Here is a 19532-nt window from a genome sequence, read left to right as displayed (position 1 = left end):
TTACAACAGTTAATTGACTGCCTATAGTAGACTGGTTAGTTGATGAGTCATGGATAAAAGAATGATAGAAGTGAAACTAGAAGATACACATAGATCGTGTTAGAAACAGAAAAGAAAAAAAAGTGCTGTTAAGAAAAAGTATACAGATTAGGGAAGATATACACATAAGAAAAATGCAATCCTTTGTTGTTGTCATATAGATAATAGAGAGTGAAAAGTGAATGAAAACTCCAATAGTTTAATAATGTATATATGAGTAAGTGAATGTAGAACTTGGCAGGAGGAGAAAAATAAAATAATATTTCTACTTGGAATATCTTACTTTATTTGAAAGTGAAATAATACCAGCTGTAATTCGATGAAGAATAAACAAAGAAACCCAGGATGTGTATTTCATCTTGGGCTCAAGAAGTGTGAATCGAATGTACCTACATTCAATTGAATGATGTAGTTATTGTTTATATTGAGAATTAAATTGAACCCATATTCTTAACGTCAAAATTACAATTTAGTAGACTTCAGCAGAATTATGATGAAAAATCTTATTCGACGAATGTATGATTTTTAGATTTTTCTTTGTTAGTAGTTTCAGTATTGGATTGAACAAGAAATCAACAAGTTTACCATCTACCTAAATTTAACTGAATTTTACCAGAAACAGATTCACTTAATTGAATTCGAACCATACTCTAAGTCTTATACCACTAATCAGGCTGCGTAGATAGAAGTAGGTGGCGTGTGATTTAAACCTGTGATAAATAGCTAGAAGTAGAACACTTTAATTATAGATCGATTGCTCCGCTCCGCGAGTTTTTGGGTAGTGGTGAAATAATAAGCAGAGATGGGCGGTGGCTAAAAGTGGGGTCTAGGACGCTCATTTTGTCCTATTCTGGACTCGTCAGCTTGACGTATCCACATACCAGAGTCAATGTTCGCTCCGAGATCCAGTACCGTTCGCTTCAAATGCCATTGCGTTATCCACTTAGCTACTGAGTCCATATAGCCGCCAGCTTGTACAATGAAATGAAGTTTAATTCATTTTTTTATTGTTTGGGATGCATGTACACTCAGCTGACGAGTCCCAAATAGAACGAGACATGCGTCCTGGATTCCACTGCTAGCCACCACCCATCCAAGCTTATAATGCTCGTGACTTAAGGCTATATCGAGAAAATCCGCACAGGATGTAAATATGCCAATAAAAGACTGATCAATTGCAGTCCTAAACATCAGTGGGAAGATCCAAACAACCAATACAAAAATGAGTTGATGAAATTTGTTTTAAAAGTATTGAAGCTAGTGCGCAACCATTATACTAAAGTACATTAAACATATCGAAATTAAATTTTTCGATCGATCATAATATCATTCAGCCAACAAAATGGTACAGATTTTCTTAACTTCAGTTAATTTATAATATAACGCAACCATCATCACTCAAGACTCTGAAACTTCTCACTCAGTATCGTTGTATAAGCTTTGTTCCTAATCTAACTTTTATCGTACACTTAGGTAGTTCACCCAATTATCTTAAGTGTAGAAGATTTGTAAAACCAATAACTCATTTACACTAAAGTAGCTAATTTAACAAGTATATGCTTAAGGACTCCGTTTTGTATCAGAATATTTGTGTGTGAGGGCTAACACTACTATCTGGCTGTCTAAATAGAGATATAAGGAATGGGATTGGGATTTATGACCTATTTGGTTGAAAGATAAGGATTGAAATTACCAAGCCAACTTTACACTGATATGTCATGTCCTCTGAGGTAAGCTCTTAATCAGTCGGTTAATCATCATCAATACACAGCCTGGAGTAGGTATGAATTGATCTAAGTTGTCATATCGCATTAGCACGGTGAGACGAAATTAACAAGGTGTGTGGCAAAATGTGGTAAAAATGATAATGAGAAAGACTAGTCATTGAGAAGAGGTTTTAAAAAGACAGTGGAAAGTTATATATGGAATATTAGAAATCAAGACCGCGAGAAGGATAGGAAGTGAATGTATCTGCGCTACAGTGGATGATTCTGAGTCGTGTCACCCAATGTCTCCAACCCCTAGTTTCGACAATCACAAAGACGCTAACCTGATGGCTACCAACATGGCTCAATCGAACTAATGCCATGTCTCAGCTTGGCCTACATCTAGTTTTTTTTTCCAGCCTACTCTTTTAACCAGTAAACATTGTCGAAGAAAGCAGCGATTATGCTCACAAATCAAATGTTTGACAAAATCTTTATGAATAATATTTTCCAATATAATAATACTGTATTTCGAAAGAAAATAGTAATAAAAATGCAGTTGGACTTGTATATACCATAAACACTATTATTGAGCTATCATATATATATATATATATATATATATATATATATATATGATAGCTCAATAGTGTTCAAAATCAGTGTCCAAAAAATCAGCACACACCTAAAAGTACTCTCTCCTTTTCTACGATTGTCCTGCTATATGCAAATGACGATTGAGTGTTGTTGTCCCGCTTGTTTCTTTCGACATATAACAAACGAATAATCACAAATTCTAATCACGACAACACAATATTCACAACTGGAATAAACAATTCCGAATAAATTATGAATAGAAAAAACACAAACAAACAACTATCCATGTACAGTTATAGAATAATTAACTTAGTGTAGTCATTGATCTAAGCATTCACATCTACAAGTCACATGGTCAACTAATGTATCTAATTAGAAATAGATTAGATGTAGAGTTACTCAAGTGTACATGTTCAGTTTTCACACTAACTAAACTGAGAATGTGTACTCATCATTATTGACGTGACCACTTTAGACCTCAGTGAATGGTTGAAGTAAAAGGAAGGAGGAAGTATGAGAAGAATTAAGGTATTTATTTGAAAACGACAGATTGCCATATGAGTGCATGTCTTATTTTATTTGCAGATGATATTATTTTAATAATATGCTTTTCTAGCATTAAAATGAACACAATTAACATGATAATAATAAAAAGAAACAGTAAAAACGCAAAATCTACTTTTATTTACGAACCTGTAGAATCCCGTTAGTAATAGAGAAAAGACATTGTTTACACGATACTTGGTAGTCGGGGAATTAACAAGGTGTGACGTGAAAACACTTAGACTGTTATATAACACCGTATGTGGTAAAAATAAGGATAAACTTTTACAAAAGAATTTTGTATATTTACTAGAAAAGACTATCTTATCAGTCAACACGTCTGTACAAATAATTGAAAATTGACGTTGGATAGTTTGAAGTAAAGTAATGCATCCGAAGATAAGTTAAGCTACTAGGAAAATCGAAGGTAACAAAGTACAAGCAATATAGTTTACTGATGAGATTTCGGAGTGAAAAACCACTAAATTATCAAAGCGAAAAACAATGAATTTGGGGCATTTACAACGAAAATAAGTACTGCATATCTGTACTTATGTCTTTTTTCGGCAAGCTGGGTCTTCAAAATATGTTTTAAGATGATAGCTAAAATATCGATATAAATTGAGGTTTTATTGAAACTACTTGCTTCTTTGGTAATTATTTTAATTTTGTAGGCTTATTAAAACTCATGATTGCGTAACCACGCTGTTATTGTGTGCCAAAAAATAAAAATATCGGGACATGGTTTGATTAGTAGTTAGAAAACAAGATTTTACGTAAGGTCAATTGATGATAATCAAAATGACAGCATTTCTCAATAAACAGTATACGGCTAATTCAAAAAATGAAAGTTTTCAAGATAAAAACATTTTTGTTTGATACATTTGTGATTGGTTCCCTCTTTCTTATCATAAGAGGTTTGTGGATATTAGTGAATCTCGTAGTTTGTAACACAGACAGGTCGTAGAGAACCACTAAACAGCTGCTTCGCCGTAGTATGGGACTCCTTAGAAGTTTAGTGGCCCGAGATTCTACTTCAGTTAGATCGGACGAATGATCGTTATCGAATGTTTGCTGGCGAAATATACATTCTGGCTACCCTCGTATATATTTACATTTAAACACAAGTATTGGTACAAGGAAGCACCAGATATATATGCGCCGCACAAATCTCATTCGATTTGTGTGAGAGCTGTGATACTGCCCAGGTGCCCAGACTGAAGCAGGTGGTTTTCTTAGGGGGCCACACACGGAGCCTTTGACCTAGAGATCTGATCCGCAAGGCAGTGGAGCACCGTAAAGAGATGTGGTCCCATGGTAGCCGGTGATCAACGACTGATTCATACGCCATTCGTTCCTTCAGGATACTGGAGCCCATGTGCACCATTGGTTTGGAATCAGGGTTTTCCAACTTCCCTAGGTGGATCCTCCACATCCACCAGCCCGGTTAAAGCGCCGGACATTCGCTTTTCGTCCTCTCACTTTTGTGAACAACACCCCCGCCACGAGAAGGCAGTGAGTAGGACTTCCCTGGCAGAGGCTATATATTCGCGTGGCCATATGAGAGCACTTCGAGAGGGAGAGCAGACTCTCCCCACTCTCGACCGTACCAGGGCATTTGGGGGCAGGTCGACCCCGAAGGTCCTAAGTTCAACCCCTTGTGGGACCAATCGATGCTTACTTTTGAGGAGTCCTATACTAGGACAAATCAGTTGTCCAGTGCCGCCTGGTTTTTAATGTTGATTCAGCTAAGATGAGTGCATGATGTAAACTATTAAAGCCCTCTCTTTTATTTACTTAAGTGTAGAATTATTTTTATAATCGTGTTTAGTAAAAAGGGGCCAAATATCAAACGTTTATAAATTTGATAGGATTGAAAATACCAAAGAATTTATGGTGCTTAGATTTCAGGACGTAGTATATTAAAATTTGGTGATGTTTATAAGGATTTACTTTGGGAAATGATAGAGGATATTTTACAACTTCGAAAATCAATAATATATCATATAAGATGATGTTGTTATTTTCAGCATTGGAAATTTATGTGACCACAAAGCTGTTATTGAACTTTGGTTACCTACAATAAACAATATTGGTCCATTGAATGAGCATACGGATTTAAAGGGATGAACGATGATTAAAAAAGATAATACATCACGAATTACAAACAGTCCGAAAAAACAGTTACTTTAAGATCAGAGAATCGATGGAAAAAGCCTATAACTTTTATACTCAAGAATGAGAAGTGAATAAGTATAACACAAAAGTTGCTTCAACACAGAACAATTCAAATGTTTTAGTCTTACGAAACAACATTGTTCATTTTTATAATATCAAATATATGCGAGGAGCAAATATCACACCAATCAAATAACGTTATAAGTTAAAGTATTATGGTGCATATAACATTTGTAGAACTTGTGTCGATTGCTATGTTAAGCTTCCGGACAGGCCAATTTATTCATTCTTCTTGAGTCACATTTTGACCTTGTTAACTATTCGCTCATCAACCTTGACTGTTTTATGGAACGTATGTGTGTGCATTTCTTATGTTACTCATCACATGTCTGTAACTTATTTTAGTCTGACTATAAATATAGATAAACGCTTTGTTAAATTGAGTTGGCTTGCACACCTTCTCCGGTTCGTTTCGCTTTGCTCTTTAAGTTTCCTCTTACTCACTTTATTCTGTGCTTGCTTTCTGCGTTGCTTAAGGATTTTATCGATTAAAAACAATACACTATCCCTACAACTGGTGTTCTGGACCTTGAATAATCTCGAATAAATTCATAATACTGCTAAATTTGGCCTGTGTAAAATACTTAGTTAACGGGATAATATTTATTGAAGTCAGCTATAGAGGAATTACTTTCTACAAACTTAACAAATTAGGAAACTAAGTATTTAAACAGGTCAACGAAAAGTTACCTTAACTGTAAACATAAAGCTTATCAATCAACGATCAGAGGAGAATAGGTCACAGAAAATTTACTTATTGGTTGTTATAAGAAATTTACATAGGCACCTGACACAGAATAGGCAATAGAATGATTCTTGCTATCATAAACCCACCTCTACTAAAATAATAATTTAGAATTAAGCATGAATGCGTGTATTCAGAGTGTGAACTCTAGTGATTTTACTTACCAACGTCTATACACGATTTATGTAACAAGGAACACAAAGTCAACCCATGACGAATACACGAAAGTTTATGCAATGATCAGACCACACACAGATACTGAGTTTATAAAAAATGATCCTCCCCTAAAAACGATTTTGCATTGAGCTATTTCAAATAATATTATGATGATATTTTCTGTAAGAATCACATTTTTGGGTAAGTTTATTATTTTTACTTTTGATCATTTACCAAGTCAATTAGAAAGAGACATAACTTGGACGATATTTATCTGGTAGGTTAAAATTCGACATAATATGGCATGGAATTATAAACACAGTGAAGTCTGTACAATATGAAAAAAAAGATTTAACAAGCTCCTGCGGAACAAATCATATCAAGAATATCTAAAAGATCTGTATACATCACGGATACGATCAGAAGGCATTGAAAACTGTCTAAGAGTCGGATAAATGTTATGAACTTGAAAATTTAGAATTAATAATCATAATTGTGACATTCAGTAAATTATGAATATATTTGTCTGCTCAGTCAGTTAGTCAGTCAATCAGAAAGTTAGACGTAATGTAACACCAGGGTTGTGTACAATGATTCAAGTCGCCAAACCTCATTGGTACAGCGAGATGAAATTGTCAAGGGAAATCCAAGAGTGGTGAATCTAGTGATTGTACTGGTGTAACAGAGAAGACTGGGAATTGAAGGTACGTTTCGAGAAAATGTAAATTAATAAAAACAAAGGTTCATAATCCATTTAGAAACTTAGGATCTAAGGGAAGATGAAGAATAAATGCAACTGTACTATTGTAACCAATTCTGAGACAGATAACCTAAAATCTCTAAACACGGATAACAATACCCCCCAGACATTATAGATTGATGCCATATCTTAATTTAGCCACCCCTAGAGAACTATTCAGAACAAATGAGCACACTGATCAAATGTTTGCTCATCACAATCGTGTGCTCATTAATGGTTAGTTTCAAAATGAATTTCTGTAAGTCTGTAAGTTTAAAGGTCATAATCTTTAGTGTCAACTAGGTCGACAGTAAAATAGTGACTCCTTGGTGATAATTAGATCAGGAACAAGTCATATCACGAATTTATAAAATTTGATAGTGTGGTCTATATTGGATTTTGACTTATTGTTATGTGAAGGTACTATGGTGTCGGTGAAGCATGAAATATTGGAATTTCTGTTTCTGTTTGGAATAGTGGTCTCTTCTGAGGAAGGATTCCAAACTAAATTGAAAGTTGTTTAGTACGTACGGAGTTTTATCTTCTACGTTGTAACTGACAGCAATTGTATATGAACAATATTATATTACTAATTGGTCTGAACCGCTAATGTTTACTGACTTGTATTAAGTTGACTAATTAAACACTAACCAAGATAGGTAACAATATGGTTTCAGTCTTAAATTTATGTGAAAACATCGACGACGTTACGAAATAAAGTAAACTCAGTCACAAGAGCTAAGCAGTTCAAGTGGAAATTAGCTAAAGGCTGAATGGAATATACATGATTGTTAACAACCAAGATAGTTTCAAAATATGTTTGTAAATAAATGTGAATTTAATTAAATTCTCTTCTACTCACTTAAAACAAGATAAATTGATATTATAGTAAAGAATAAAATAAAATCTATCAAAAATTGTGTTCATACTTTTCGATTGTATCCGACAATTTTTAACATGTAATGAGTCGACCATATTGAAATTTGGAGTATACGGAACTTTCATTGTCAGTATAAGCGAGGAATAGAGTTTTAGTTTAGCAAGATTTGTGAATAATTCAAATAAAAATAAATTATATAAATAGCTAATAAAACTTACCAGGTTCAGGTAGGGTTATATGAAATAAAGTTTCACGTACTGTCTCAGTGACACGTTGATACTGATCAAGAAAGTCGTCCGACACTCCATTTCGGTGAAGTTTTGCTAGTAAATTAACCTCAGGTCGATGTTTTTGAAACCGTATATCAACCGTTTTCGGTGATGGTGCATGGTGTCCGTTGGAGTTAACTGAAGAATCTAATTCGTTAGGTATACTGATCACACCCTCTGTATGGCTTGGTTCAAGAGCATAGTGATGTACATGAGACCAAGCTGGTCCCCAATTAGCATCGTGACAAATTGGGTACGGTTGAGCATCACGTGCTGGTGAGTCACATATGATTTTATATTCGCAAGCGGCTCGAAAAGTACTTTCGCGACCAACAGTCAGACTTGATAGTTCCTTTGAAGTTATGGGAAAAATAAACTTCATAAATGATGATTGTTTTAGAAAAACATTCACAAAAAAGCATGTGTAACATTGAGATTTAAAGCGAGCATACAAATAAATTGGTTAATTATGGCAGAAAATACACCTAAATTTGTAGGAGAAAGTATCTAATGAACTATACGGATTCAGAAATGTATGAAAGCTCATATGTAGCGAGAATTGGAATAACATACCAAAGAGGAACTGAACGACTAATGTGGAAAAGATGAACATAACAATAAGCAAGAAAGCACCAGAAAATAACGCTTTGAACAAATAAGGATATTATGGAGGAGGATTGTATATGTATGTTTTTGAATTATTAGGTGGGTTAATTTAATAATGACCGATATATGATATACGATGATACAAAGTGACCGAATGATGGCTACTGACGAGACTGATTTACAAATTTAAGCTTCGAAATGACCTGGTATCAAGACAAAATCATTACCCAGCAGAATATATTTTTTAATCTAAGAAAGCATTCCTATAAATGAAATATATTAAAATAGCGATTATGGAGTATACATTTTGAAGGTTACTTACGCTCCAACAAATTAAGACTTTGACCATCATATCAAATGACCAAGAAAACAAGCTCACACAACTCATTGAAAATATAACGAGTTATATCATAGATTCACGGTTAAATGATTTAAACGCTTTGCTTACAGTCGCTAGGTTTCATATTTCAATTCTATTTTCTCAGCTTCATAATTTCAACTGTCGAAAATACGTCCAGACCATAAACATGAAATGCAAACTAAAGTCCACTATATGCATTTATAATTCGCTCTATTTAAACTGTAAAATCACGCATAACAACTAACGAACCTAATGGGAAGAGAATTCGATTCTACGTAAAAACATAACGTAACACTCGTTTTAGGAATAATCCATTATGCAAAATGATGATACTAAAGTACTTATCAATCCCTAATCCAAAGGGATGACTATTCAGGGGGTATAAAGTTGCTTTAACGTTACATTCAGTTTAACTGTAAGATATATTCATGTGGACAGTTCAGAGATGGCTATTTAAAACTTACCTGAGCATATATGGTGAGGTAGTAAATTCCAGAAGCTGGGAGTCGAAAGAAAAAGTTTAAACGGTCTTTCGTTGTTTCTTGTAAAACGAAACACTTCAAATCAACATTCAGATTAGGAACTCGATCTGTCAGTTCACTTGGATATGCAGTAAGTGGATCAAGGTCAGGATTATTGTAGCTGGTAACCAAATACTGTAATTTATAAGTGAAACCTCCAGGGCGCCAAAAACCTAGTGTCATTCTGAGACAACCATCCTGGGTTCGAACAACACCGTGATGTTGTTGTAAGAAATCAATTGCACATTTGAAAAACTGAGACTTCGTAAGTGGTAAATTTTCGAATTGTGAAAGTGTGAGGGCCACAGGTAACAACTGCCATCTCTGATCCTCTGGAAAATGACTGTAGACAGCCTGGAGAAAGGTTAGATGGGTTTTAGGATATGAAACAGCTATAAATAGTACCAGCAAAACAATTATTGAACAATGTGATAAAAATTATAAGATTTTAAAGTAAACCTCACCAATGAAAAGGAGACAATGAGTCACACCGTATCATTTAAATTTAACCTTGATATCTGCAAATCAGGCTGACTCAGTCACAGAGGTATATGCTTAATGCGGACAGAAGTGATACCTTTTTTACGCTGAGACTTAGAAATGGTATATTTCAAAGCCTTACGTATAGTAAAATATTCCCGATTGTGTATTACATGCAATTGTGAGGGTATTTTGGGACACTATTCAGTGAAATGAAATAAACTAAACCACAATCCAAATATCATGGTACATAGTAATAGAGCGGAAGTTTTGTTCTAACACAGTGTTCATGCAAAGGTAGCTTTCAAAGATGTTTATTGAGCTCTATCGAACTTGTTCTCCTAACAGCGAAAACCATAAATTAGCATAGACGAATTAAATTTTTGAGACCAAAGTGATTGTATCGCGTCGTTTTTCGCTTTGGCCATCTGCTTAAGCCAAAATAACAATTATATTTTTCATTTTTATTATTATACTTACATAGTTAGTTTCAATAACTAATCGGTTAGCTAGCGTTTTTGCTCCTCTTATTATTAGGTTATTACGGTTTTTAGATAACGCTAAATTTGAATACACAATGTTAGTCAACTCACAACCGATTAATTAGAAATGATTTTATATTTACTTCCAAGACCAATATATATAGTGTGGAGTTAATGATGGGGAACTAATTGAAATGTTAATTTTTCTGATTTTTATTTTTAATAATGTGGGTCGATGAGACATTAATTCGTGTAACGATACCACTAGTACTTGATTGAAACTTGAAATAAGCAAGATAAATTGATGATGAAAATAACATGTTAGATAATTTCCAAATATTTTAATAATCATGGTCACTAGTTATCAAAAGCTATCTCAACTGCAAAGTCTGTGTGAAGCTTCTTTGTCTTCTGGCAATCACTAATTAACAAATCACTTACATCCCAATCAAAACACTAAATAACACAACCTAAGTTTCAGCGAATATTGTACCAGATTATAATATTGAATAAAGCCATTAATAATAATAATAATAATAACGATAATCAAGCAACTAAGTTTGGTTATTTGACATCAAAATATGTCACTAAAGGTATAAGACAAAATATCTCTCTAAAACAGGCATAGAAAATGGTTTGGTACTTTCGTATGAGGTAGACAATAGGGATTAGATAATTTTCAAGGACTAGTTTTCCCTCCATAAATACATTATTTATTTTTTCTATTAAGTCATGGGGGCAGTAGTAGATGTGATACATGGATTTTTTAAGTGACAACACTATAGATTACTACTCAATAAATTAAATGTAACTTAGGACTACATATAATAACCACCAGTGAATTCAGTGGAACTCATCACATAATTGACAGTCACCCGAAAAATTATTGAAAGTGGGTCCACCGAGATGCGCCTACGGTGAGATGGTGACAACTCAACCTGATAGTAAGCGTGGACATGGAAGAGCTTTCATAGTGCCGAACCGTTGGTGCATAAGGAAAACCTTTCAAGGTCAAGACAGCATGGCTTCTGGAAATGAAGATAGATTGACACGACTTGAGTGTACTGTGAAAATTTTTTCGCGAAAGTATGATAAAAGAAAAGCAAAGGAAGACTAGGTAATTAGTTGCTTATTTAACTGTAGCAGCTTTACGGAATTTAAGACCGAAAAGGTAAAAAGGCGACAACCTAGAAAGATTGACAACTACTCAGCTAAAACTTTAGTATTACACCCAAAAGTACGTTCTGCCTGAGACAATAGAATAAACGAATGACTGACAGGCTCACTAGTAACTCTATGAGTTCAGATACTACCACGATATAGTTATTTGCAAACGTCACTTTGTGGACTGTTCTACAGAGGTGTACACAAACAATGTTCAAGTTAGAAACATATCAAACAAACCTGCTGAGGCTCCATCATGAAGTAAAAGTCGTCATACTCATAGACAACATTCTCAGGTACATTCTTCCCGGAACTTAGATAGCGAGCCGCCCAATGAACATCAACAAGCTGCCAAGATCCTCGAATATAAATGACATTCCATGAATGGTTGGGGAGAAGACCACAAAATTTGTCACCAGGAAGGTAGTCAACACCTTTGGCATATCCACTAACGGTGACACAGTGAATTTCAGAATAACTGACAAAATATGGATAATTGAAAGACCTACTTGCACATTACTTCGTACATCCTGGAAAACGTGCCACGGTTGGTGCTGAAGGACATGAGAACGTCTTCTGGAGAATTAGGAGAGACATTTTCAAATCGGATATTCTGCATATCCTTTGCAGTCATCCATCGAAATATTACACGTGCTCTCTCCAATTCATCCAATTTGTACCGATAAACCAAATCCCACATTAGGTCCCTGAATGTCGGATGCTGGTACTCTGCAACCTAGAAAATGAAAGAAAACAAAAGATGTCGAACTGGTATCTGAAGCACAAGACAATTTGTATTGTGTAGTAACCACCCTATCTCCCTATTTTGGGGTTTTCACCAGTTTGTGGAATATTTTGGGGCAACTTCCCCAGATCTGGGGAAATTTCACGGTTTTTGTGCCACTTACTCAAAATTTTCTATAGCGGCTTCCCCGAAATAGGGAGATTAGGCAGGTAACATACCTGGATTGCATGACTGTCTACTTTAGCAAATACCTCAGGTTTATCGTAAACCTGATGCTTTAAGTATTTTGGCAACTCTGGTGGGGGGTGAGTCTCGAAATCAATTGGACTAGGCAGTCGGAAACCTTCGGGAGCCTTCATATCACCATCTCATCCGCGAGTATCTTGAACAACGAATCAGGCGCCTTTTTAGCACAACCTACAACTTGAGACAGCAGAACAAAAAATTGGCACTTTGTCCTACATTCGCTAATGAGAATAGATAGTACTTTTATTTACTGAAGAAGACATTGTTCTGTTTCCACTTATATGTTGTTCTCCCTAGGTTTAGTTCATATCTAAAACCAAGGATCATCTGCTACCATTCAAACTTAGATGCCAAGATACAAGTTGTAATGATAAATAGGTCCACAAAACAAATATTTCGGTGAGACCATAATTTCCGAATGACCTTTGATTGACGCCGAAGCAACTTTGAGAATGTCCATCTACCTACGAGGGTTAACTGAGGGTTATAAACCTGTGTAAGAATCATGATTTGCAGCTGATTGTTAGGGTTAGGAATTAGACTTAAGGTTTCTGTCACGAACTGACATCAGCTGAAATGCTTAAACGATATTTCGCTAAATGGATTAGTGGATTTAGCATCATATCCAAAAATTGACATCTTATATTTCATTGTTTCTTTCATAACTTCAGATCAATTTTTTAATTCCTAGAAGTTGATCTCTTTGCTTGACATACCATAGCTGAAAAAGCCTGATCAAGGATCCGGACAAGGTCGCCATTATGTATGTCGTATTAAACATCCCCTGCAATAACTAGTCAGCATAGTTTAGATACTTCTCGATACATAGACCACCTACGAAATATATCTTCAAACTCCTTCAATTTGACTTCCGACGTTACTGAGTTTGGAGTCCTCGGTTAGAAAGCTGTCGCAGAAACAGCGTCATTAAATCGCAAGGCATGATTTCGATGTGAGCTAGGAGGTCACACCATTCCTGTCCAACTCCATTAGACCTCGATCAACTACATTGGCCGTCCACATCAGCGGTCTACAATTTTCCCCTAAGTGACCAAAATAAAACCTCTCATAGAGCGTGGTCCGAGACTACCACTTGGCATTCGATTCAACTACATATCGGATGATGAAAAAGCCCATGCTACACTTTATTTCCTCCATTTACAATGAAGTATACTTCATTTTACTCCGTTATTATCTCTTAGTAGATTGTACTTGCTAGCTAAAATTGAAAAACAGTTGTTCTGGGCCCCTTCTAAAAGAACAGAATATGACTATTTAGAGGACGTCTCGCGATACACAGAACAGTAGTAAAGACACTGAAACATAAACGTACGGAGATCAGATCATTGTTGCCTAGTTATAGAAAACCGAGGAACAAACTATACTGTACATAAGATGGTTTGAACCATCATATCATAATTAATGTTCAGTAATTTTAAAGTTGTTACGAAGTAACTAGGAGAAGGTATAATCGAGAACCCTGACAAACGTAAAGGTTAGGTACTAGGTTAGGATAAAAACTTCATAGTTGCATGCTACTGTACCGCTGAAAAAACGTTTGCGGTTTAACAACAAATTTATGTTTAGTCACCATGTAAACTTCACATTAGGTAATATCACTAGAGTTTATTGCGTCTAAAAAATGTACAAACGCATTGCAGAAACGAAGAACAGTCCGTTGTGGAGTGTTATAAGATGGAATGAGTCTTGATAATGAAAGGAAATCTTAGGTAAGAAACAGGAAGACAGTCTGTTCAATTTCGAAATCATGAGAGTTTAAAGTGTTCTGAAACACTAATACCCTCATCGCTTTTATTATTTGTTACGTTTGTTTATCATTATTTTTGTCAACTTTCAACCCTTCAATCATAGTGGAACAGCATGAATTAGCATGTTAAAGGTTATCTTGATGATATTGCAAATCTAACATAAAATTGATGGCATGACTCTTTCGTGCCAGTGAGTACTCATCTTTTTGTTGATAAAAGAAAACAGATTAGTAGTGAATAGGTCCTTATTTAGATCGTGAGACAGCACGCAGTGAAGCACAAGATCATATTTCCGAACGCAAAACTTTTCGACATTCAACATAAAATAACGGGAAATATGATGCCTATACAAAATTAGGAAATGAATGAATACGTGAGCTATAATGTTCTGACATTTACTCAGATGTTTGTGGTCAACTTCTAGCCAATCAACCTCAGTTCTCCCAAGTTGTAAATCACGAACGTGGGTGATCCGTATCGATGATTGGAGGCCCACTCTAGTTGGACCAAAATGTTAAAACCAACCAGCTTACATTGAAGCCACACTCCACGGCTAATACCCAACATGAACTGCCTTTTTTTCGTGCCCATATACTATGGCTACTTTGATGACCGCGCAACACAAAAAACGTGATTGCAGAAATATATTAGTAAAACGAGATACAGGAAATAGAGTGTGACTACTACCTCATAGGCCAATCCATGACGTGCAATGATTGTTAGACTGAATCTTATATCTTAGTCGAAGCGCAGTGTTAGGAAATACCACTTCTACAAGTGTCAGTTTGCAAGTTTATCAGACGAATAAGACTTATTTACTCTAGGTTAGGCATTAACCCAGCATTGTAGAGAATATAGCACATAAATAAAGCATGTAAAGTACAACGTATAGGTTTCTAAAAACATGTAGGCACTTGAAAAGATATGACGACTGAATAACGTTTCTAGAAGTAGTAGAAGTGTAGTAAAATAATGGTCATAAATAAAGCAACTGGGAACGAGAGAAACCGAACTTCATGTCAATAAAATGCTCATGAAGCAGCAAACTGGTGAGAAATAGATAAGTGGGAATAGATACCCTGCCAGTGTCTATTCTACAGGACTTCAACACATCTCTGATCATAAACACCTGACTCACCTGACTAGGACGTGAATATATTTTAACGACAATAACCGGTAATAATATACAATAACGAGGGATAGAAAAATACATAGCACATCTGGTGCCTGTCAGACCATCTACTAGTATGACTAGGTAAATAACTAGTCATCATTTTCCTCGCCCACATCGAAAATCAATATCTGTTCGTCAGAAAAAATTTAATCCATTGCAATAGAGGGTTGGTAATTTTAATAGACTAATGTCCATTAATTAAGACATTATGGGGTACCTTACTTAAAGCTATTTTGATACCGAAACACAGTGTGATCACTGATTGCTTTTATCCACGAATGCGAGTAATCTTGTCAAAGAAATCTATCAAATATGTAGTACACGATTTCGTTCCAATGAAGCAGCGTTACGAGGGATCGATTAGGCCCTCGCCTATTATATGATCAAATAATTGATCTTTTATTACTTTTTCCATTGCGCGTGAGATAAGCGGGGCGATATTTATTAATTTATGGATCTGGATTGAGGTTTTCGGTCCTGATTCGTGTTTTGGGGCAGCGCCTTCCAGGTTTGGGGATATCTCTCTGCCTCTAACGATTTTGCGAATATTTTGAGTAGAACATCTTTCATGTCCAGTCCTACCATTATTTAGAGAACTGGTGGAATTTCATCTGCACCAGAACTTGGATTGGGCTTAACGCTTTTGATGTGGTGGATAATGGTTTGTCGCTCAGATAGATGGTTTTGTTGCAGTTTTGTTCTCTGAGATGGATGATTTGATCGTGGAGCCTTCATCGTTTTTCTGGACAATATTGTCAGTATAAACTTCAGGTAAAAATGAAGTGATCGAATTTCCCTACATATGAGTCACAGCTTGTTCTGTAGACCCCCATCTTGATTGGTTATTGTTGACCTTTAACTTGTCATTGTCTACTTCTTTATCTTGATTGTATCTCTTATTGATTCTATTCCTGGTCCTATAGTTGCTCATGATTTTTACGATTAGTTGATGGATTAGATCGTCTTCAATATATTGATTGATTTCTGGTTGACCCGAGTGCCAAGTTTCAAAAAATTATCTAGTGTTTTCAGAATTCTCTCTATCCAAGATCCCAACATTTTCTCAGCCGAATGTGTCCACAGTTGTTCACATGAACTGATATGAGCGAGGATATGTCATGATTTTTGACCGTTAATCGGTGTTCATACAGGTGAAAGTGAATGCGGAGCTCACTTTGTCCTATGTAGTGTTTTTCTCAGCCGGAACAATTTATTTCGTAGATGATGTTCGGTTATTCTCTTGTCATGCTTTTAATAGCTGCGTAGATATTGTGGTATATGCTACTGATTTCAATATAAATAAGTAGAATGTATCACCAATCGAGAGTGAAATGTATGGCGACAGAAGGTTAAGAAGAAATGAGAACGAGAACAGAGAATGATTGGTATGGAAACGAAGGAACAATCAATTCCGATACAATTGACTGACACTTTACAGATGAAGTATTCACTGTATGGTTCTCAGATTTTACTAATCCTCGCCTGTGTTCTCGTTCACTAAGTTCGGTGTTACTGCCAATTAGAAGGCGGAAAAGTGCTGTTCTGCGGACGCTGTTATGGGGCCTGGAGGTGAGGTGCTAGTTAGGGCTGTCTGGTGCGGCAAGGTGACGTTGGGTGGAGTGTTCTATTGAGGAAGCATTGGCTAAAGCGGATGCTGTCCATGAAGAGGACCAGTGAAACGTGAGGCCTCTGGGAAGACATAGGGCGTAGATGGCTCAGCAGGTCACTGGAGTGCAAGCGTTGAACGGCCCACGGCTATGGGATTTTGATGGCCCGGTAGTTCGACGGAGCTATGAAGGTCAACGTTAATACCATCGGAATAATCTTGCTGATGAAGTTGGTATTAATATAATGTGACCGTAATGATCTGCACTTTTTCTTACGAGCTTTTCTCACGAACGACAGAAATTTGGGGATACAGGACCTCGAAGTTTTGGGATGAAATAAACTAATTTTAGTTCCTTCATCCAAACTGTGGTTTTTTCGTGCCTTAAGGTAACCCTCGTGCTATTGATAGAAGAAACCAGAGAAGTAGTGAATAGGTCTTTATCTCGATCTTCGCGCAGTCACAGTGGAGCGTGGGATTCTCTGTTCAGACAAACAAAGGCTCTCAACATTCAATATAAGATAATAGGGAATATAACGCTTACAAAAAGTAAGGAAGTGAATGAATACTTGAACAATACTGTTTTAGCATATGCTTGGTTGTTTGGGGTCAACTCTTAACCAACCAACCTGAGCTGTTACATTAGCTTCCCCCTAGAATCGACTTCCGTAGGAACGTCGGTTCGATTAACCTATCTATCGAAAACACCTTAGTTCTATTTCTCATCCCAAGGCGAAATTATTAACTCGCTCACTATTTGACTTACAATCAGTTACGACTAACGCTTTCAACGATAGTCCATGGATGTCTCTTCATTTACTAGCTTGTCATCTTATTTTGTAGCATGTGATCTTTTCTACAACTATCGCTGACGGTTTGCTGCGTGCTTTCAAGAGAAAGTGTGAGAATGTGGAATAAGAATATCTGAGGGAGTGCCGCGAGCGGGCTACCCAACACCATGTTGGTGAGGTACGATTTTTCCATGCTCAGACCGGCTATCAGGTGTTTACTCACCTGCCTCTTGAGTCGCCCTCAAGTAAAAAGTAAAGAAGAGTCTACTTCAAAGGTAATGGTGAAAATCAAGCAAACCTGAAGAACTGCTCCACTGCCTGCATAAAGTAATAAGATACAAAATGGAAATACATAAATGCAATTGATAATTGTTCGGTTCATGTAAGTGCTTGGCCTCCAGAACGGATTGGTATTCTGGAAGGAAATAAACATAGTGTAGATATCTTGTGCACGAAGAACCATGAAAACAACAACAAAAAATCTCCTTTGTAATGCATATATGTAAAAGGGTGAACTTGCTAGAAGTTGGACTCTTTAACAAAATCGATCAAATGCATGACCTTGAGCCAGTGACGACCGCCTTTTACAACTAGGTGCGTAACCAAGGGTGCATCAGAGTAATCCACAAAACGGAAACGAATATACGGTTAAGAAGCAAAATAAATTGTGTGGAGTATGCGGACCAAGTACAGTTGTGTCAAATACCCTTTTCTGGTTTGATTTAGGTATGCATGATATATCGAAACAATATTTCGTCAATTCATTCAAGTAACGAATTGGTTTGCACCTCAGAAGTGTGTAAGTCCTATTACTCGTTAGTATTATGAATGATTAGTCGATAAAAGGAAAAATTGCAGTCATTCCCCCGTGGTTTGATGTGGTCTAATGGCTAGGCACACGGTCCAGCATTCAGGAGGGCAGAGGTTCGATTGCGTGGGGCCTGCGTTTTTGTTAACCAAAACCCCCTTCAATACGACGTTTGTTGGCCATAAGTTGCTCAGATATGGGAGAAAGATAACAAGAGGACGGATTGATATGTCAAAGTGCCATATTGGAGCAGTACAAGTTCTTTGTTTGTGTTAATAATGATACTATAGAAAAAAAAATGATGAGAACTTTAATAAGTACTTGACCATGGTTTAATCCAAAATGTTTTGTCTAAAAAAAAAACTTATTAATAGTAGTATTAATCGTATCAAGCTACTAAACATATCTTCGACCGAAAACTTTTAGAATTAGTTCATATGGTATATATGTATAGCCAGTCTACGTGAAAAATGTATACAGATATATGAGAAGTACAACCAACATAGTTAATTAACCAGAAAAAGAAATTATAAAACTCGCCTGGGTTGCTTTTTGGATTCGTTGTACTTGCCAGTGTTAGTTGTATGAGTTTGATTAAAATCCTCAGCAATCGTTTCGGAATACCTAGCTTATGTGTCCAGTATTTAGAAAAAATATTTAACATAACACTTATATATCAAAGGTAAAAGGTCTGGGGAGTTGTATGTGAGGCGGAATGAGGAAAAAAAATTATTTTTCAGTAGATGCAGGGTCTGATTAGCTACGTGGTTAGATTTATCCTGCAGCCGAAACTGTCAAAGGTTGCATTAATTGTGCACAACCTGGTATGAATCTGCGATAAAAGTTAATTAGACCTAGAAAACTTCT

The 19532-nt window shown here is 36.0% G+C and overlaps 1 protein-coding gene across 2 annotated transcripts in view; it reads right to left on the bottom strand.

Annotated features, from left to right (window-relative positions):
• The window catches only part of Smp_149990.1 (hypothetical protein), a gene marked incomplete at its 3' end in the record, with an annotated part of 40390 nt that extends 27730 nt beyond the window's left edge, over positions 1–12660 (bottom strand). Inside the window, exons 1-5 of one of the 2 annotated variants that reach the window (XM_018796555.1) lie at positions 12490–12660; positions 12036–12453; positions 11767–12004; positions 9344–9754; positions 7862–8264 (exon numbers count right to left, since the gene is read on the bottom strand). In XM_018796555.1, coding sequence (XP_018651685.1) covers positions 7862–8264; positions 9344–9754; positions 11767–12004; positions 12036–12226 — 1243 coding nt within the window. In that variant the 5' untranslated portion in view covers positions 12227–12453; positions 12490–12660. The remainder of the gene's footprint in view (positions 1–7861; positions 8265–9343; positions 9755–11766; positions 12005–12035; positions 12454–12489) is intronic. The other variant, XM_018796554.1, reaches the window with a different exon arrangement.
• Positions 12661–19532: the final 6872 nt, after the last annotated feature.

Source organism: Schistosoma mansoni, chromosome 4 (genome assembly GCF_000237925.1).
Source record: "Schistosoma mansoni strain Puerto Rico chromosome 4, complete genome".
NCBI classification, from domain to species: Eukaryota; Metazoa; Platyhelminthes; class Trematoda; order Strigeidida; family Schistosomatidae; genus Schistosoma; species Schistosoma mansoni.
Note: the sequence above shows the minus strand (reverse complement) of the source record. Positions and strands in the feature narration are given on the sequence as shown.